The sequence below is a fragment of the Pseudophryne corroboree genome, chromosome 5 (genome assembly GCF_028390025.1).
Source record: "Pseudophryne corroboree isolate aPseCor3 chromosome 5, aPseCor3.hap2, whole genome shotgun sequence".
Lineage (NCBI taxonomy): Eukaryota > Metazoa > Chordata > Amphibia > Anura > Myobatrachidae > Pseudophryne > Pseudophryne corroboree.
This window is the reverse complement of record NC_086448.1, coordinates 665,283,457-665,305,244: the sequence shown is the minus strand read 5'-3', so window position 1 is coordinate 665,305,244 and position 21,788 is coordinate 665,283,457. Positions and strand designations below refer to the sequence as shown.

General features: G+C 45.4%; 1 protein-coding gene across 4 annotated transcripts in view; it reads left to right on the top strand.

Annotated features, from left to right (window-relative positions):
* RB1CC1 (RB1 inducible coiled-coil 1) overlaps positions 1–21,788 on the top strand; it is a 397,988-nt gene that overhangs the window by 349,592 nt on the left and 26,608 nt on the right. For all 4 annotated transcript variants that reach the window (XM_063923715.1, XM_063923717.1, XM_063923716.1 and 1 more), the window contains one exon: positions 9,163–9,221. In XM_063923715.1, coding sequence (XP_063779785.1) covers positions 9,163–9,221 — 59 coding nt within the window. The remainder of the gene's footprint in view (positions 1–9,162; positions 9,222–21,788) is intronic.

The window sequence follows — 21,788 nt, the reverse complement described above, 5'->3', positions numbered from 1 at the left end:
TAACATTATAATTCTTTAAAGCTGCAAAAAGAAATTATAATTCTGGGGGTGTATCTGCCACCAATCATACAGTAAATAGGGTCCTTAGAGGATTGGCTTCATATCTGCTGGAAGTACAATCTCCTCAGTTCTTCCTTATATACAATTTTTGTTATGACTAGAGAGAAAACAACAAATAACAAAAATAGTCCTTTCGGGACATAGTTTAATTATGACAGTATGGACCTCTCTTGTAGCCAGGAAATTCTTACTGCACATGTGCAAACCCAAGTGTCACTTGAGAAGAGGTTTTGCAATCCCTGATCTTTCAGGGTGGAGGCTGGCAGGTGACCTAAAGTGAACACCAAATGGGACCTTTTTGTGGGCATGTCATGGGTGTGTCACGGGCATGTCTGGGAATGTCTGCTTCCAAATCCAGTGCTTCAGAGGCCATGTTTAGTAGGAATTGAGGACAGTAGCTAGCGTAGACCCTAGGCTATCACAGATGTTGATGTTGTAAAATAATGGTGGAGTATTTACAGTTTCCATCACAATTGCACAGACCAAGGAGCCTGTACGTGGGCGCGCAGTGGAGAACAAAGGGAAGGCTGAGTTTAGCACTTATGTGTTCTGGATTCTCTGCTAATTGTGAATGAGGAGAGACTCCAGAACACATGCCAGGAAAAGAACTTTGGATATAAATTTGATGTCCCAAAACTTGAAAATCAAGTGACATCTCCCAAAAAAACTGCTGTATAACATCTGAAATCTAATTAGTTCATACACTCTAAGGGCGCACAGATATAAATATCTGCTGATATACTAAAACCTGGGAAATAACATCGGGACACATTAGAAGCAGACAATTGAAATATATACACCCTTGAAGAAGTCAATTTTTGACGAAGCGCATTGGAAACCAATATTGGAGAGACCTCTATGTTGGAGAGACCTCTAATAGGAAGCTGTCAAAAGATCTCCTATCCATGTTAGGTTATGGTAGCTAAAGGAATAACAAGTACACCTTAAGCGAGGTCGCACTGGCTTAATTACATGTGTCATGTAAGAATGGATTTTTAACTTTTATTAATAAGTATTATAAATAAATGAATCAAGTGACTTTATAAGACCAAGAGGCTAATTGTTTTAATTAGGTGTCATTGGTGAGAGGGTTTTCAGAGGAAGGAGGATAACAGTCCCTATCACTTCAAACCATCACCAAGCAAAAGTATAAGTACTGTGTTAATACCTTTGGACAATTGTTTAGGTGGTTTGCACGGATTTATGTTGAAACGCTCCCAGGAGATTTTTCTACATGACTGTGGATTTGGGTCCCTGACCAACAGGAGACCATCGTAAGGGAAGAAGCAGAATTATTTATAATTTTAAACTAATCACTGTGTATATATATATATATATATATATATATATATATATATATGAGATTTTTTTTTTTTTTTTTTTACAAAACTTGTTTTTCGGCACGGTATAGTTGTATTACAATGCCTTCCTTTGTATTATTGTCTTAAAGACTTACTGTAACATGTATTTTTATGCAAGCTTACTGTCACGCAGCTTTCTTCTTTCTTTAATCATAAAAACATGTATAAATTCTTCCCTTAGGAGATGTAGTTATGTGAATGTTGTATCTCTTAAGAGTAGAACAACTAAATGTTCTTGACCTCTTTTAGGAATGTACTTATTTCTGTTCCCGTGCTCTTCTATTCCATAAATACTTCTTGATCTCAGACCATGTTACATAAATATAGGATTTAGAAACCTATTGCCTATAGGTCTGTAATTTTGAACTCTAATGATAACAGAAGAGGGAAATCATTATTTGAGCATTCTATACTTAGAATTCTCAAATGATTTTCCTTCATAGTCCTGGTTTTTCAGTTTCATCAAGGTCTCTTTTTTAGAACAGAATTGATAGAATTGTACATCCAATGACCAGTCATTGGTTAGAAGCAGATGTTCTGTTAAAAAAATATGTTTCGTCAGGATGGAAGTGCTCAGTATGTTTTATAACATGAAATTAAATTAAACCTAGCAATGCATTTCAATAGAAAAAGAAATGTCAAACTCTTATTAGCATTATGTTTTGTAATTATTATCATCTTCTGGGGTTTTTTTTGGCTGTTACTGTTACTGCAGCCTTTAGCTAATAGCCTTCTACAGCCAACAACATAGTATGAAGTAACATCATGACCCTATAGTAACAATTACAGATGTTCAGTATGTAAGAGGTTAATATAAATCCAGTTTGTACAGATGTGTCCTCACTCACCTAGCATTTTTGCTCTCTATGGCGCAAGATGCTTGGCGTGACAGAGATGCCAGACCACTAATATCTATTTCATGGGTGTGTGTCTTTTTCGCACCACAGGCGCATTCAAACGGACTTGTAGTACAGTATACTTGTGACTTAGGATTTGCAGTTGTCTCACAATTGTGGAAGTGTAAATACACAGTGCTGCAAGCCACATCTCAATCACATTTGTCCCCATCCCCTAACCTCTTCTCTCAGATTAGCATTTTTTTTCGTACTACTATTAGTACACAACTGCAGTAGCAGTGTATGACGTACGTGTGTGTGGCACTTATCGCATTAGCAGTGCAAATAAGTCTCAAATGGAATAAGATATTGAGCAGAAAAGACACATGACTCAGCTTTGCCATATTTTTCTTGGCGCACCAAATGGAGCTATTTGGCACCATTTGAAGATTTGTGTATGTGGACACATCTGTATCTTTTGCTGATACAGAAAAACCCCATATAATATAGGAAAAAAATAAACAGGTAGAAGGTAGTTATGTTTGTATCTAGAGAGGTGTTTCTCAACTCCAGTCATCGGGGACCCCTAATAGTGCATATTTCTCTGACGTCCTAGTGGATGCTGGGAACTCCGTAAGGACCATGGGGAATAGACGGGCTCCGCAGGAGACTGGGCACTCTAAAAGAAAGATTAGGTACTATCTGGTGTGCACTGGCTCCTCCCTCTATGCCCCTCCTCCAGACCTCAGTTAGAATCTGTGCCCGGCCAGAGCTGGGTGCTCCTAGTGTGGGCTCTCCTGAGCTTGCTAGAAAGAAAGTATTTGTTAGGTTTTTTATTTTCAGTGAGATCTGCTGGCAACAGACTCACTGCTACGTGGGACTGAGGGGAGAGAAGCAAACCTACCTGCGTGCAGCTAGCTTGTGCTTCTTAGGCTACTGGACACCATTAGCTCCAGAGGGTTCGAACACAGGGCCTGACCTCGATCGTCCGTTCCCGGAGCCGCGCCGCCGTCCCCCTTGCAGAGCCAGAAGACAGAAGAAAGGAGATGAAATCGGCGGCAGAAGACTCCGGTCTTCATTAAGGTAGCGCACAGCACTGCAGCTGTGCGCCATTGCTCCCACTGCACACCACACACTCCGGTCACTGTAGGGTGCAGGGCGCTGGGGGGGGGACGCCCTGGGCAGCAATAAGAATACCTTTTGGCACTAAATACACATAATACAGTCTGGGAAACTGTATATGTGTAAAAAAACCCGCCATTAAGCTATACAAAACGCGGGAGAAGCCCGCCGCTGAGGGGGCGGGGCCTTCTTCCTCAGCACACCAGCGCCATTTTCTCTTCACAGCTCCGCTGGAAGGACGCTCCCCAGGCTCTTCCCTGCAGTATCCTGTACGAGAAGGGTAAAAAATAGAGGGGGGGCACATAAATTTAGGCGCAAATAGGATAATAAACAGCTATTGGGAAAAATCACTCATTATAGTGTAAATCCCTGTGTTATATAGCGCTGTGGTGTGTGCTGGCATACTCTCTCTCTGTCTCCCCAAAGGACTTTGTGGGGTCCTGTCCTCAGTCTGAGCATTCCCTGTGTGTGTGCGGTGTGTCGGTATGGCTGTGTCGACATGTTTGATGAGGAGGGTTACGTGGAGGCGGAGCAAAGGCAGATAAGTGTGGTGTCGCTCCCGACGGGGCCGACACCGGATTGGATGGATATGTGGAAGGTCTTAACAGACAGTGTCAACTCCTTACATAAAAGGTTCGATGATGCAGCAGCCTTGGGACAGCCGGGATCTCAGCCCGCGCCTGCCCAAGCGTCTCAGAGGCCATCAGGGGCTCAAAAACGCCCGCTAGCTCAGATGGTAGACACAGATGTCGACACGGAGTCTGACTCCAGTGTGGATGAGGATGAGACAAATGTACAGTCTACAAAGGCCATCCGATGCATGATTACTGCAATGAAAAATGTATTGCACATTTCTGATGTTAACCCGGTTACTACCAAGAAGGGTATTATGTTTGGGGAGAAAAAGCAGCCAGTGACTTTTCCCCCATCTGGAGTTCCCCCGATAAGAAACTAGTGATTTCTAAGAGGTTACTGATGGCGTACCCTTTCCCGCCAACTGACAGGTTACGTTGGGAAACATCCCCTAGGGTGGACAAGGCGCTCACACGCTTATCGAAAAAGGTGGCACTGCCGTCTCAGGATACGGCCGCCCTAAAGGAGCCTGCGGATAGAAAGCAGGAAGCTATCCTGAAGTCTGTGTATACACACTCGGGTACTGTACTGAGACCTGCTATTGCTTCAGCATGGATGTGTAGTGCTGCAGCAGCATGGTCTGATATCCTGTCAGACAACATTGATTCCCTCGACAGGGATACTATTTTGCTAACCATCGAACATATAAAAGACGTCGTCTTATATATGCGGGATGCACAGAGGGACATTTGCCTGCTGGCATCTAGAATTAATGCAATGTCCATTTCTGCCAGGAGAGTATTATGGACTCGGCAGTGGACAGGTGATGCTGATTCTAAAAGACACATGGAGGTTTTGCCTTATAAGGGTGAGGAATTGTTTGGGAACGGTCTCTCGGACCTCGTATCCACAGCAACAGCTGGGAAGTCAACTTTTTTACCTCAGGTTCCCTCACAGCCTAAGAAAGCACCGTATTATCATGTACAGTCCTTTCGGCCTCAGAAAGGCAAGCGGGTCAGAGGCGCATCCTTTCTGCCCAGAGGCAGGGGTAGAGGAAAGAAGCTGCACCAGGCAGCCAGTTCCCAGGAACAAAAATCCTCACCCGCTTTCTCTAAGTCCACAGCATAACGCTGGGGCTCCACAGGCGGAGCCAGGTGCGGTGGGGGCGCGTCTCCGAAACTTCAGCAACCAGTGGGTTCGCTCACAGGTGGATCTCTGGGCTGTACAAATTGTATCTCAGGGATACAAGCTGGAGTTAGAGGCGACTCCCCCTCGCCGTTACCTCAAATCAGCCTTGCCAGCTGCTCCCAGGGAAAGGGAGGTAGTACTGGCGGCAATTCACAAGCTGTACCTCCAGCAGGTGATAATCAAGGTTCCCCTCCTTCAACAGGGACGGGGTTACTATTACACAATGTTTGTGGTACCGAAACCAGACAGTTCGGTGAGACCCATTCTGAATTTAAAATCCTTGAACACTTATATAAGGAAGTTCAAGTTCAAAATGGAATCGCTCAGGGCGGTTATTGCAAGCCTGGAAGAGGGGGATTTTATGGTGTCGCTGGACATCAAGGATGCTTACTTGCATATACCCATTTACCCACCTCACCAGGAGTACCTCAGGTTTGTGGTACAGGATTGTCATTACCAATTCCAGACGTTGCCGTTTGGTCTGTCCACGGCACCGAGAGTATTTACCAAGGTAATGGCCGAAATGATGATACTCCTTCGGAAGAAGGGAGTTATAATTATCCCGTACTTGGACGATCTCCTTATAAAGGCGAGGTCCAGAGAGCAGTTGTTAGTCAGCGTAGCACTCTCTCGGGAAGTGTTGCAACAGCACGGCTGGATTCTGAATATCCCAAAGTCGCAGCTGATTCCTGCGACGCGTCTGCTTTTCCTGGGCATGATTCTGGACACAGAACAGAAGAAGGTGTTTCTCCCGGTGGAGAAGGCCCAGGAATTGTCATCTCTGGTCAGGGACCTCCTGAAACCAAAACAGGTGTCGGTGCATCACTGCACGCGAGTCCTGGGAAAGATGGTGGCTTCTTACGAAGCAATTCCCTTCGGCAGGTTCCATGCAAGGATCTTTCAGTGGGATCTGTTGGACAAATGGTCCGGATCGCATCTTCAGGTGCATCGGTTAATCACCCTGTCCCCAAGGGCCAGGGTGTCTCTGCTGTGGTGGCTGCAGAGTGCTCATCTTCTCGAGGGCCGCAGATTCGGCATACAGGACTGAGTCCTGGTGACCACGGATGCAAGCCTCCGAGGATGGGGGGCAGTCACTCAGGGAAGGAACTTCCAAGGACAGTGGTCAAGTCAGGAGACTTCACTACACATAAATATACTGGAACTAAGGGCCATTTACAACGCCCTGAGTCAAGCAGAGCCCCTGCTTCAAAACCAACCAGTGCTGATTCAATCAGACAACATCACGGCGGTCGCCCATGTAAACCGCCAGGGCGGCACAAGAAGCAGGATGGCAATGGCAGAAGCCACAAGGATTCTTCGATGGGCGGAGAATCACGTGCTAGCACTGTCAGCAGTGTTCATTCCGGGAGTGGACAACTGGGAAGCAGATTTCCTCAGCAGGCACGACCTCCACCCGGGAGTGTGGGGACTTCATCCAGAAGTCTTCACGCAGATTGTAAACCATTGGGAACGGCCACAGGTGGACATAATGGCGTCCCGCCTCAACAAAAAGCTAAAAAAATATTGCGCCAGGTCAAGGGACCCTCAGGCGATAGCTGTGGACGTACTAGTGACACCGTGGGTGTACCAGTCGGTTTATGTGTTCCCTCCTCTTCCTCTCATACCCAAGGTACTGAGGATAGTAAGAAAGAGAGGAGTAAGAACTATACTCATCGTTCCGGATTGGCCAAGAAGAACTTGGTACCCAGAACTACAAGAAATGATCTCAGAGGACCCATGGCCTCTGCCTCTCAGACAGGACCTGTTACAGCAGGGGCCCTGTCTGTTCCAAGACTTACCGCGGCTGCGTTTGACGGCATGGCGGTTGAATGCCGGATCCTAACGGAAAAGGGCATTCCGGATGAAGTGATTCCTACGCTGATAAAAGCTAGAAAGGATGTGACAGCAAATCATTATCACCGCATATGGCGGAAATATGTTGCTTGGTGTGAGGCCAGGAAGGCCCCAACAGAGGAATTCCAGCTGGGGCGATTTCTGCACTTCCTACAGTCAGGAGTGACTATGGGCCTAAAATTGGGGTCCATAAAGGTCCAGATTTCGGCCCTATCTATTTTCTTTCAAAAAGAACTGGCTTCACTGCCTGAAGTTCAGACGTTTGTTAAGGGAGTGCTGCATATTCAGCCCCCTTTTGTGCCTCCAGTGGCACCTTGGGATCTTAACGTTGTGTTGGATTTCCTGAAATCCCACTGGTTTGAGCCACTTAAGACCGTGGACCTGAAATATCTCACGTGGAAAGTGGTCATGCTATTGGCCTTAGCTTCGGCTAGGCGTGTGTCAGAATTGGCGGCTTTGTCATGTAAAAGCCCTTATCTGATCTTCCATATGGACAGGGCAGAATTGAGGACTCGTCCCCAATTTCTCCCTAAGGTGGTATCAGCGTTTCATTTGAACCAACCTATTGTGGTGCCTGCGGCTACTCGGGACTTGGAGGACTCCAAGTTACTGGATGTAGTCAGGGCTTTGAAAATCTATGTAGCCAGGACGGCTGGAGTCAGGAAAACTGACTCGCTGTTTATCCTGCATGCACCCAACAAGCTGGGTGCGCCTGCTTCAAAGCAAACTATTGTGCGCTGGATCTGTAACACGATTCAGCAAGCTCATTCTGCGGCAGGGTTACCGCATCCTAAATCGATAAAAGCCCATTCCACAAGGAAGGTGGGCTCTTCTTGGGCGGCTGCCCGAGGGGTCTCGGCTTTACAGCTTTGCCGAGCTGCTACTTGGTCGGGTTCAAACACATTTGCTAAGTTCTACAAGTTTGATACCCTGGCTGAGGAGGACCTTGCCTTTGCTCATTCGGTGCTGCAGAGTCATCACTCTCCCGCCCGTTTGGGAGCTTTGGTATAATCCCCATGGTCCTTACGGAGTTCCCAGCATCCACTAGGACGTCAGAGAAAATAAGAATTTACTCACCGGTAATTCTATTTCTCGTAGTCCGTAGTGGATGCTGGGCGCCCGTCCCAAGTGCGGACTTTCTGCAATACATGTATATAGTTATTGCTTAACTAAAGGGTTATTGTTATGAGCCATCTGTTATTGAGGCTCAGTTGTTGTTCATACTGTTAACTGGGTATGGTTATCACAAGTTGTACAGTGTGATTGGTGTGGCTGGTATGAGTCTTACCCTGGATTCCAAATCCTTTCCTTGTTGTGTCAGCTCTTCCGGGCACAGTTTCCTTAACTGAGGTCTGGAGGAGGGGCATAGAGAGAGGAGCCAGTGCACACCAGATAGTACCTAATCTTTCTTTTAGAGTGCCCAGTCTCCTGCGGAGCCCGTCTATTCCCCATGGTCCTTACGGAGTTCCCAGCATCCACTACGGACTGCGAGAAATAGAATTACCGGTGAGTAAATTCTTATTTTAACATATCTCCTCAGTATCACAAGTGAAATAATTAGCTCCACCTGAATTTTTAAGATGTGTCTGCCAGTACTGAATATTCCTGTGGACCAACTAAGAGATCTGGAAAACATGCACCGTTAGAGGTAACTGATGACTGACTTTGGAAAAAACAGCTCTAGACTCCTAGAGGGACGTGTAAGGTAATTATTTGGGTATTACATGTAGAATGTGTCACTGGTTTATTATGTAGCTTACAAAAAAGCCTGACTTTGCTTTATGGGACCCTAAGTATAAATCTAAATGAAAAATAATTGATGCTGTAATATTGTTTTTACTATGAATTTTATATAGAGCTGAGAAATGACTTGATAATGGCAACATACAAATAATGTTTTACATTTCTCAGAATATATCAGACCATGAGGTTTTGTGAAGAATCAAAATTAATTGAATTTGATGGAATTTGTAATACTATATCAAGGGCTTATTATTGGAAACCATTGCACTTTTTCTGACCTACTGTATGTAACAGCTTTCAGCAATGGGTTCAGGCCAATTAACACCTCTGATTAGACAACATTCCAGCTGTAACTGCTTTGCTGCTACTTATAACTTGAAAATTAATTATTCAATTTATATAATTGTTCACATTTTTTCTTTTAGATGTCTCAAAGTATGTCTTCGGTTTCTTCAAGGCATTCAGAGAAAATAGCAATTCGAGAGTAAGTCATTTATTTTCATATTAAAATGCCTATGCTGGTTTATTAGTCATGTTGTTTCATTGCAAAATGTCTAGTTTATATTTAAATTTCCCTCCCGGTTCTTGTTTCCCTCTGGTTATTATTGAGGCAGTGGCATACCTGTACTAGGTGCTGTCCCAGCATAATGAATAAAAGCATATATGTACTGTAAGTCTCGCTACAGCTGTATCATGCAAGTGGCAACCCGTGGCATCCAAGAATTTACTTAAGGTTCTCTAATTTCCCAATTTCCATATATTAGAATAAGGATAAGTAAGAGGCAGTGGGTATCATATGTCAGGATGTATAAACTGGGATCACAGGTTACCTGCCTTCCATTCTATATAATCAGGAATACAGTGATTTGTTTGCTGCTATGTAAATATGTTATAGATGTCTCCAAATACACCTATCGCCAAATAGTACCATTGAGGAAAAAGTATACAGTCTGTGTACAAAAGTCAAAAGACAGGTGCTATTTGAAAGAGACCAAATTAAGGACAAACTGTATGTAACAGGAATCACAACGGACATCTTTGCACCAAATTGCACTACCAGGATAAGTGTATTAGGCTGTATAGAGATTTGTCCTCATGCATCTAGCCTCCTTTCACTTCCAGTCGTGCCATGCCATGCAACCTTTCCATTAAAATGCATCTTATTGCAAAGCAATGCTAATAGGACACACAAGCAGCCTCTGCTGAATAAAATGATATGCAGCATGCCTACATTCTGTGTGTGACTGCGGCTGTACCTGCATGTGAAATGCTACGTTACAGTGTTTTCCAGGAGAAGCAGAATATAGGCATGCTGTATATCATTTTAATTAGCAGAAACTGCTTGTGCGTCATCATAACATCATTTCGCAATAAGACACATTTTAACGGAAAAAGTCGCAAAAGAAGATGCCCAGCGCTACAGAGTTACTCGGCGCTCACAGGTTACTGTATGTTTAATGCGACTTGTAGCGCACGGAGAATAGATGTATGTGGACACAGTCTACTGAGTAAATATATTAACTTGCTTGCTGATAACATTCACAAGCATTAGGGTAAAATTCCTGTCCCATAGCAGAATTTGGGTTGTTGGACATTCTGTTATATTATTGTTCAGTGTGAAAATGCTATCTGTCTGATCACATATTTGTCTGCAATATCTTCTGTACTGATAACCTCAAGTTACACACACATCAATGACAGCTCATTTACAGAAAGCATTGTGTATATTGGGTTTAGTGGAGAATTAATGGTGGGAATGTGAATCCATTTTGACTGTGGAAGAGTTGATCATTGTAATATATAGTATTTGCTGTATTTTTAATTGGAAAGTGGTAGTTAAGTTCCATGAAGCACTCTACTAATTTGCTATCCAACATTGTTGTGTCATTTGTTATACTTCTCTCTTCAATAGTAGCCAAAACAAATTTACTTTCTTGCCAGACTCTCGTGGAAGATAGATTAAGTCATTAAACAACAATGAAATAGATAGTTGTCCCCAAAGAGAGAACCTGCCACATTCCCATTATATTACATTTTATTTTATACTGATGTAAGAAGAACGCTATAATCCATATTAGGAGCGAAAGCTTCATTATAAATTAGTGGCCCTCTTATGTCTGTGTGGCAGAAGTGAACAGACAGCTCTTGGCATTAGTTTGTTAGAGGGAAAATTTTCTAAACTAAACTTTGTAGAATAAAATTCATCTGGCTTGTCATGGCGAATTGTCAACGGAAAACTGAGTGCAGATTGGTGCCTTGGAGTGAGCAACATGTGACACAGATTTAATTGGGTATTACAAATAGTTCTCGTTAAAAAAATGTGTCCTAGAGTATAGCCTTTTTGTTTGTATGTACAGTTTTTCAAGACCTGGCCTGATTTGAAAGTAAAGCAAAACAAAGCAAGTAACTTTTGTGGCAGGAGAGGTACTTTGCCACTTGGAAATAACCATAGAGAATTAATACTGGTTTGTGCCACTGGTAGAGTGACTGGTGGAAGCCACTTATAGGGTCCCGGGAATGAATGGTAAAGTGAGGACTTCTGGGTTTAAAGCAGAGTCTCTCACACAAGTGAGGGCTCCTGAAGGCAGTTAGTGCCCAGGCCTGCTAGGGACAATCGGTTCCATAAGACTGAGGCACTAGTGTCAGGATGCCGGGACCTTGAGGGTTTCTTATTAACCACTTAACTCGCATGGTCGCATCAGATGAGACCACACCTAACTGGGCTTTTCCTGACATGGTCGCATCTGATGCAACGATCCAGGAACGTCCACTGGGCTGCTGTGGGAAGAGATTCTTCTCACAACCGCCAATGTAAGAGGGACCTCCCTGCCCCTGTGCCGCAATGGCTCCTCCTCCTGTGTGTTCCGATCACTGTGGCAACAGTGATCGGAAGCCCGGCATCACCCCCACCCACTCAGCGGCAACTGAGCAGCAGCTGCTGGGATATCAGCACTACTTCCTCTTTATGTACCCGGCGGTTGCAGAGAGCAGCAGCCACCGGAATGTCAGTGCTGCTCCCCCTTTATGTACCCAGTGGCTATAGAGAGTAGCAGCCGCCGGGATGTCAGCACTGCCCCCCCTGTATGTACTCTGTGACTGCAGAGAGCAGCAGCCAACAGGAACACGCTCTGCATATTTTTTTGGGGTGGAGGAGTAATACCTATGGTGTTGTGTGGGGGGTAAAATAGTTATATGACGCTGGGGGGGGAGGGTGTTAATACAAAAAAATATATACACTGACCACAGGAGGATGAGGGGGTGCAAGAAGAGGTGAATGCAAATAATTTTATAATGGGCGCAAATGGATACGGGGTGGTGCGAGACACCCTCTAAGCATATTTTTTTAAAATAATTCTAAATATAGTTTTAAAAATGCAAACATATATTAAAAACATTTTTAAAAATTTCTGACCGTTTTGCTGGCAAAAAATTGTGGTTAAAAAAGTGATTAAGGGTAAGTGAGTTAGGCAGGGCCTAACCTGCCTGGTTATTGATGCTAAAGACATTGATCTATATGATTTAACCTTGTACTTTAGCAACCTGAATAAAAGGTATTTGTTGTTTTTGAACAAGCCTTGAGTCTGTCGCTGGTGGAATTTTTGTAGCAGAGCTTATTTTATCCATACTCCTGTTACACTTTGTATATGGAACAAACCATATTTCCACACAAGGGTAGCAAATGTATGTACATTTATTTTTCTGTGCAGGGTAACTATTGGCAGCTTTTGCATGTACAGAGGCCCACAAATGTTAGACAGCTTTATTTTTACACTGCAATTTAGATTTCATTTTTTAATATGTTTCTCTAACGTCCTAAGTGGATGCTGGGGACTCCGTAAGGACCATGGGGAATAGCGGCTCCGCAGGAGACTGGGCACATCTAAAGAAAGCTTTAGGACTATCTGGTGTGCACTGGCTCCTCCCCCTATGACCCTCCTCCAAGCCTCAGTTAGATCTCTGTGCCCGAACGAGAAGGGTGCACACTAGGGGCTCTCCTGAGCTTCTTAGTGAAAGTTTTAGTTTAGGTTTTTTATTTTCAGTGAGACCTGCTGGCAACAGGCTCACTGCATCGAGGGACTAAGGGGAGAAGAAGCGAACTCACCTGCGTGCAGAGTGGATTGGGCTTCTTAGGCTACTGGACATTAGCTCCTGAGGGACGATCACAGGCCCAGCTTGGATGGGTCCCAGAGCCGCGCCGCCGGCCCCCTTACAGAGCCAGAAGAGGTCCGGAAAATCGGCGGCAGAAGACGTCCTGTCTTCAACAAGGTAGCGCACAGCACTGCAGCTGTGCGCCATTGCTCTCAGCACACTTCACACTCCGGTCACTGAGGGTGCAGGGCGCTGGGGGGGGCGCCATGAGACGCAATAATAAACACCTTGGATGGCAAAAAATGCATCACATATAGCTCCTGGGCTATATGGATGCATTTAACCCCTGCCAAAATACATAAAAAAACGGGAGATAAGGCCGCCGATAAGGGGGCGGAGCCTATCTCCTCAGCACACTGGCGCCATTTTCCCTCACAGCTCCGTTGGAGGGAAGCTCCCTGGCTCTCCCCTGCAGTCACTACACTACAGAAAGGGTTAAAAAAGAGAGGGGGGCACAAATTAGGCGCAGTATTAACTATACAGCAGCTATAAGGGGAAAAACACTTATATAAGGTTATCCCTGTATATATATAGCGCTCTGGTGTGTGCTGGCAAACTCTCCCTCTGTCTCCCCAAAGGGCTAGTGGGGTCCTGTCCTCTATCAGAGCATTCCCTGTGTGTGTGCTGTATGTCGGTACTTTTGTGTCGACATGTATGAGGAGAAAAATGATGTGGAGACGGAGCAGATTGCCTGTAATAGTGATGTCACCCCCTAGGGGGTCGACACCTGAGTGGATGAACTGTTGGAAGAAATTACGTGACAGTGTCAGCTCTGTATAAAAGACAGTGGTTGACATGAGACAGCCGGCTACTCAGCTTGTGCCTGTCCAGACGTCTCATAGGCCGTCAGGGGCTCTAAAGCGCCCGTTACCTCAGATGGCAGATATAGACGCCGACACGGATACTGACTCCAGTGTCGACGGTGAAGAGACAAATGTGACTTCCAGTAGGGCCACACGTTACATGATTGAGGCAATGAAAAATGTTTTACACATTTCTGATAATACGAGTACCACCAAAAAGGGGTATTATGTTCGGTGAGGAAAAACTACCTGTAGTTTTCCTGAATCTGAGAAATTAAATGAGGTGTGTGATGATGCGTGGGTTTCCCCCGATAACAACTGATAATTTCTAAAATGTTATTGGCATTATATCCTTTCCCGCCAGAGGTTAGGGTGCGTTGGGAAACACCCCCTAGGGTGGATAAAGCGCTCACACGCTTGTAAGGGCTCTATCCTCTCCTGAGATGGCCGCCCTTAAGGATCCTGCTGATAGAAAGCAGGAGGGTATCCTAAAATGTATTTACACACATACTGGTGTTATACTGCGACCAGCAATCGCCTCAGCCTGGATGTGCAGTGCTGGGTTGGCGTGGTCGGATTCCCTGACTGAAAATATTGATACCCTAGATAGGGACAGTATATTTTTGCCTATAGAGCAGTGTTTCCCAACCGCGGTCCTCAAGGCACACTAACAGTCCTGGTTTTAGTGATATCCAGGCTTGAACACAGGTGACTTAATTAGTACCTCAGTTATTTTGATTTAACCATCTGTGCTGAAGCCTGGATATCACTAAAACCTGCACTGTTGGTGTGCCTTGAGGATCGCGGTTGGGAATGCCTGCTATAGAGCATTTGAAAGATGCATTTCTATATATGCGTGATGCACAGCGGAATATTTGCCGACTGGCATCAAGTCTAAGTGCGTTGTCCATTTCTACCAGTAGAGGGTTATGGACACGTCAGTGGTCAGGTGATGCGTATTCCAAACGGCATTTGGAAGTATTGTCTTATTAAGGGGAGGAGTTATTTGGGGTCGGTCTTTCAGACCTGGTGGCCACGGCAACAGCTGGGAAATCCACGTTTGTACCCCAGGTCGCCTCTCAACATGAGAAGACGCCGTATTATCAGGCGCAGTCTTTTCGTGGATAAGCGGGCAAAAGGTTCCTCATTTCTGCCCCGTGACAGAGGGAGAGGAAAAAGGCTGCAGAAATCAGCCAGTTCCCAGGAACAGAAACCCTCTCCCGCCTCTGCCAAGCCCTCAGTATACGCTGGGGCTTTACAAGCAGAATCAGGCACGGTGGGGGGCCCGTCTCAATGAATTTCAGCGCGCAGTGGGCTCACTCGCAAGTAGACCCCTGGATCCTTCAGGTGATATCTCAGGGGTACAAATTAGAATTCGAGACGTCTCCCCCTCGCCGTTTCCTAAAGTCGGCTTTACCGATGTCTCCTTCTGACAGGGAGACAGTTTTGGAAGCCATTCACAATCTGTATTCCCAGCAGGTGATAATCAAGATACCCCTCCTGCAACAGGGAACGGGGTATTATTCCACACTGTTGTGGTACCGAAGCCGGACGGCTCGGTGAGACCGATTCTAAATCTAAAATCTTTGAACACTTACATACAGAGGTTCAAATTCAAGATTGAGTCACTCAGAGCAGTGATTGCGAACCTGGAAGAAGGGGACTACATGATGTCTCGGGACATCAAGGATGCTTACCTTCATGTCAAAATTTACCCTTCTCACCAAGGGTACCTCAGGTTTATGGTACAGAACTGTCACTATCAGTTCAGACGCTGCCGTATGGATGGTCCACGGCACCCCGGGTCTTTACCAAGGTAATGGCCGAAATGATGATATTCCTTCAAAGGAAGGGAATTTTAGTTATCCCTTACTTGGACAATTCCCTGATAAGGGTAAGATCCTGGGAACAGTTGGAGGTCGGTGTAGCACTATCTCAGGTAGTGTTGCTGCAGCACGGTTGGATTCTCAATATTCCAAAATCGCAGCTGGTTCCGACGACTTGTCTTCTGTTCCTAGGGATGATCCTGGACACAGTCCAGAAAAAGGTGTTTCTCCCGGAGGAGAAAGCCAGGGAGTTATCCGAGCTAGTCAAGAACCTCCTAAAACCGAGCCAAGTCTCAGTGCATCAATGCACAAGGGTTCTGGGTAAAAGGGTGGCTTCCTACGAAGCAATCCCATTCGGCAGATTCCACGCAAGAACTTTCCAGTGGGACCTGCTGGACAAATGGTCCGGGTCGCATCTTCAGATGCATCAGCGGATAACCCTGTCACCAAGGACAAGGGTGTCCCTCCTGTGGTGGTTGCAGAGTGCTCATCTTCTAGACGGCCGCAGATTCGGCATTCAGGACTGGGTCCTGGTAACCACGGATGCCAGCCTGCGAGGCTGGGGAGCAGTCACACAGGGAAGGAATATCCAGGACTTATGGTCAAGCCTGGAGACATCACTTCACATAAATATCCTGAAGCTAAGGGACATTTACAATGCTCTAAGCTTAGCAAGACTTCTGCTTCAAGGTCAGCCGGTGTTGATCCAGTCGGACAACATCACGGCAGTCACCCACGTAAACAGACAGGGTGGCACAAGAAGCAGGAGGGCAATGGCAGAAGCTGCAAGGATTCTTCGCTGGGCGGAAAATCATGTGATAGCACTGTCAGCAGTATTCATTCCGGGAGTGGACAACTGGGAAGCAGACCTCCTCAGCACGACCTCCACCCGGGAGAGTGGGGACTTCACCCAGAAGTCTTCCACATGATTATAAACCGTTGGGAAAAACTCGACAGGTATTGCGCCAGGTCCAGGGACCCTCAGGCAATAGCTGTAGACGCTCTGGTAACACCGTGGGTGTACCAGTCAGGGTATGTGTTCCCTCCTCTGCCTCTCATACCCAAGGTACTGAGATTGATAAGATGGAGAGGAGTAAGCACTATATTCGTGGCTCCGGATTGGCCAAGAAGGATTTGGTAACCGGAACTACAAGAGATGCTCACGGAGGATCCGTGGCCTCTACCTCTAAGAAGGGACCTGCTCCAGCAAGGACCCTGTCTGTTCCAAGACTTACCGCGGCTGCGTTTGACGGCATGGCGGTTGAACGCCGGATCCTGAAGGAAAAAAGGCATTCCGGATGAAGTCATCCCTATCCTGATCAAAGCCAGGAAGGATGTAACCGCAAAAACATTATCACCGCAATTGGCGAAAATATGTTGCGTGGTGCGAGGCCAGTAAGGCCCGACGGTGGAAATTCAACTGGGTCGATTCCTACATTTCCTGCAAACAGGAGTGTCTATGGGCCTGAAATTGGGGTCCATTAAGGTTCAAATTTCGGCCCTGTCAATTTTCTTCCAAAAAGAACTAGCTTCAGTCCCTGAAGTTCAGACGTTTGTAAAAGGGGTACTGCATATACAGCCTCCTTTTGTGCCTCCAGTGGCACTTTGGGATCTCAATGTAGTTTTGGGTTCCAAAAGTCACATTGGTTTGAACCACTTAAATCTGTGGAGTTAAAATATCTCACATGGAAAGTGGTCATGCTGTTGGCCCTGGCCTGGGCCAGGCGCGTGTCAGAATTGGCGGCTTTATCCTGAAAAAGCCCTTATCTGATGTTCCATTCGGACAGGGCGGAATTGAGGACTCGTCCTCAGTTTCTCCCTAAGGTGGTTTCAGCGTTTCACCTGAACCAACCTATTTGTGGTGCCTGCGGCTACTAGGGACTTGGAGGACTCCAAGTTGCTAGACGTTGTCAGGGCCCTGAAAATATATGTTTCCAGGAGGGCTGGAGTCAGGAAATCTGACTCGCTGTTTATCCTGTATGCACCCAACAAGCTGGGTGCTCCTGCTTCTAAGCAGACTATTGCTCGTTGGATTTGTAGTACAATTCAGCTTGCACATTCTGTGGCAGGCCTGCCACAGCCAAAAATCTGTAAATGCCCACTCCACAAGGAAGGTGGGCTCATCTTGGGCGGCTGCCCGAGGGGTCTCGGCTTTACAACTTTGCCGAGCAGCTACTTGGTCAGGAGCAAATACGTTTGTAAAATTCTACAAAATTGATATCCTGGCTGAGGAGGACCTGGAGTTCTCTCATTTGGTGCTGCAGAGTCATCCGCACTCTCCCGCCCGTTTGGGAGCTTTGGTATAATCCCCATGGTCCTTACGGAGTCCCCAGCATCCACTTAGGACGTTAGAGAAAATAAGAATTTACTTACCGATAATTCTATTTCTCATAGTCCGTAGTGGATGCTGGGCGCCCATCCCAAGTGCGGATTGTCTGCAATACTTGTACATAGTTATTGTTACAAAAATCGGGTTATTATTGTTGTGAGCCATCTTTCAGAGGCTCCTCTGTTATCATGCTGTTAACTGGGTTCAGATCACAGGTTATACGGTGTGATTGGTGTGGCTGGTATGAGTCTTACCCGGGATTCAAAATCCTTCCTTATTGTGTACGCTCGTCCGGGCACAGTATCCTAACTGAGGCTTGGAGGAGGGTCATAGGGGGAGGAGCCAGTGCACACCAGATAGTCCTAAAGCTTTCTTTAGATGTGCCCAGTCTCCTGCGGAGCCGCTATTCCCCATGGTCCTTACGGAGTCCCCAGCATCCACTACGGACTATGAGAAATAGAATTATCGGTAAGTAAATTCTTATTTTTTCTTCCAAATCAGAATCAGGCCTATTGTGTATTATTTGTATTTATCTATGAGCTCTCGTAGTATCCGTATTATTTCTTTGTAAAGACTAATCAAAAACATTTCTGCAGAATAAATGAAAGTTGGAATTAATGGGTAAATCCAGTTTCCTTAAAAATAAACAAAAAATATATACCCAAATGATCATAAAATAATATGCTACTTATTTATTTTAATAGGAATTTTCCACTCATATACATTATTTCATCTTATACCGCTTATCTTTCATGTGGTCCCATGATACATGAACTCTCCCTAAAATCTCTCAAATAATAAAAATTAACAAATTGTTCACTTGGCTCTTAAAATGTATATAGTCTTGTAACTGTGTCCTCTTCTTTCAGAACATTTTGTGGTAGATCTGTTCAGTGGTATTGTTGGCTTAAAACATTTCTTCTTGTTGAAATAGTTGGTACAGTATGCAATATAAGGGTAACATCTGAATGTAATGTATACAGTTATGTCTAAGTTTCTGTTCTATAAATAAGCCGTTAAATTGCACGCAAGACTTGAAGTTTTTATTAGGAAAAATAAATTGCTTGTACAACTGATGCCACCATACAAATCCTAAGATATATGTACCTGGGTGAATATTTACAGACCCATGTCTTTAAATTGAATGCTGTTTAGATGTTAATATCAATACAACTTTAAATTTTGATTTAACTGCTTAGACTTCACACACTGCCTTCTCCGGAATAGAACTTCCTAAATGCTTAGACTTCACATACTGCCTTCCCCAGAATAGAGCTTCCTAACTGCTTAGACTTCACACATTGTCTTCCCTGGAATATAACTTCCTAATTGCTTAGACTTCACACACTGCCTTCCCTGGAATAGAACTTCCTAACTGCTTAGGCTTCACATACTGCCTTCTCTGAATAGAACTTACTAACTGCTGAGGCTTCACCTACTTCCTTCTCCGGAATAGAACATCTTAACTGCTTAGGCTTCACATACTGCCTTTTCCGGAATAGAACTTGCTATCTGATTAGGCTTCACATACTGCCTTCCCCGGAATAGAACTTCCTAACTGCTTAGGCTTCACATACTGCCTTCTCCGGAATAGAACTTCCTAACTGCTTAGGCTTCACCTACTGCCTTCTCCGGAATAGAACTTCCTAACTGCTTAGGCTTTACATACTCCCTTCTCCTGAATAGAACTTCCTAACTGCTCAGGCTTCATATACTGCCTTCCCAAGAATAGAACTTCCTAACTGCTTAGGCTTTACCTACTGCCTTCTCCGGAATAGAACTTCCTAACTGCTTAGGCTTTACATACTCCCTTCTCCTGAATAGAACTTCCTAACTGCTCAGGCTTCATATACTGCCTTCCTAAGAATAGAACTTCCTAACTGCTTAGGCTTCACATACTGCCTTCTCCGGAATAGAACTTCCTAACTGCTTAGGCTTCACCTACTGCCTTCTCCGGAATATAACTTCCTAACTGCTTAGGCTTTACATACTCCCTTCTCCTGAATAGAGCTTCCTAACTGCTCAGGCTTCATATACTGCCTTCCCAAGAATAGAACTTCCTAACTGCTTAGGCTTCACCTACTGCCTTCTCCGTAAAAAATAGAACTTCCTAACTGCGTTGTAAAGAAGAGTTTTATAAAGAAAAAATTGACATTGCTTTATTCTCATAATTATATGTATTAAAAATCAATGTTCAGACGTGAAGCTATATTTCTATGAACATAACCTCACTTAACCTTGCCTATGTTAGAACACTCCATTACAGCCATAAGTATAGATGTGATGGAAATGCATACCACTCTACATTGTTTGTGGTTGCATGCATAGTTCCGGAATATCGGCAGTGCTAAATCACTCAAGTTATGCCCGACAGGCATACATTCAGCTCTGCATCAGTCCCAGTGTTGTGTAACTTGTCCTTTATTTGGTTACTATATACTTTTATTTACATGCTGTCAGTAAAGGTGGGTACACACTATTAGATATATCTGCAGATCAATTGATCTGCAGATATATCTATGTACGGATTGGGCAGTGTGCTGTGCATACACACAGCCCGATCCGTCGGGGGACTGACGTCACGAGCGCCCGCCCAGTTCACCTGTCAATCACCGCCGGCCGCCGCAGCATGTGTACGGGCGGTCGGACAACCGCCCCGTACACACACAGCGACGCGCCAATATATCGTTAGATATATTGGCTGTCGGCTGTGCTGCGCGGCCGACGCGATACGTCTGTGAACGACGGAGTTCACAGACGTATCGCCCGTACACACTGGACAACGGTCCCGCGATGTATCGGCCGTTCTCGACCAGTGTGTACGGGCCTTTAGTCAATTTATTTATTTTTTCTCTGTCATCCACTCGGGGACACTGGAGTTAGACAGCTGGGGTGTGAAGAATGCAGACCGGAGGTAGCACAGTGTAATAAAAAAAACTATGCACAGCTGGCCCCTCCCCCTACACGCCCCCGATCCCTCCAGTTTGAAAAATTGTGCTGGGAGGTAGAAGCACAAAACGGGAGCTCTTGCTCCATAAGAGTTTTTTTAATACAGATTCAATAGCCCAATCCCACCTAAGAGAAAGAAGGGAGCAGGTTGACACTAAGGTACTCTTAGGAGCACATGCGAGACAACGATCCCGGTGGAAGGGATCAGAGGCTCACTCAGGAGATCTACTGAACAGTGAGTAGTGAAGCGCATCTCATAAGACCCCTTTCATGCGGTATGCAGCTCTCCTGCCTGGCGCAGTTGTTTGTTAGACACTCGCAAGCAGGCAGCGCAGCTCATTCCTACTGGAGTGAGCGGCAGCAAGATCCGGAGAGGTTGTCAGGGCGACGCACTGCATAGTGAAGCCCCGGGTGAGAGAGACTGACGCACGGACAGCTGGGTCGGGGGAGAGCATCGCTGGAGACAGAGCCATTGAATAGGGTTCAGGCTCACGTAGCGGCGGTTAGCCGGAAAGGACACGGAGGTGTACAGGGGCTGGAGCATACCTCAGTACCACATGTCCACACAGCGGCAGCAATGAGGTGACCAAAAAAAAATTTCAGTAGCGCCCATTTTCCTTTACTTCTGGCGCGCTGTTAGAGCGGGCATTACTAATTGGGGAGGGGGCGTAGATATAAAAAGTGCTTATGTCCTGATGATAAGGGCTGCAAATCAGCAACCATATTGTTCCATATCTGACTCACTTGTCCTCCAGAGGAACATGCATATTAGAGTTGCGGGCTCTGTTAGCGCTGGCTCTGAGACTCAGTGCTGTTAAGTAGATCTCACTGATTTTTTAAGACTGATATACTTGTCTCCCAAGGGACGCTGCTGACAGGTCCTGAGGTGGGGGAGCATTGGAGTTCTCAACAAAACCCTGATACAACTCAAGCTGTCTCAACAGTTGGTGATGTAGGGTTTGTAAATGTCTAGCTGGTAAAGAAGTTTTTTTAAT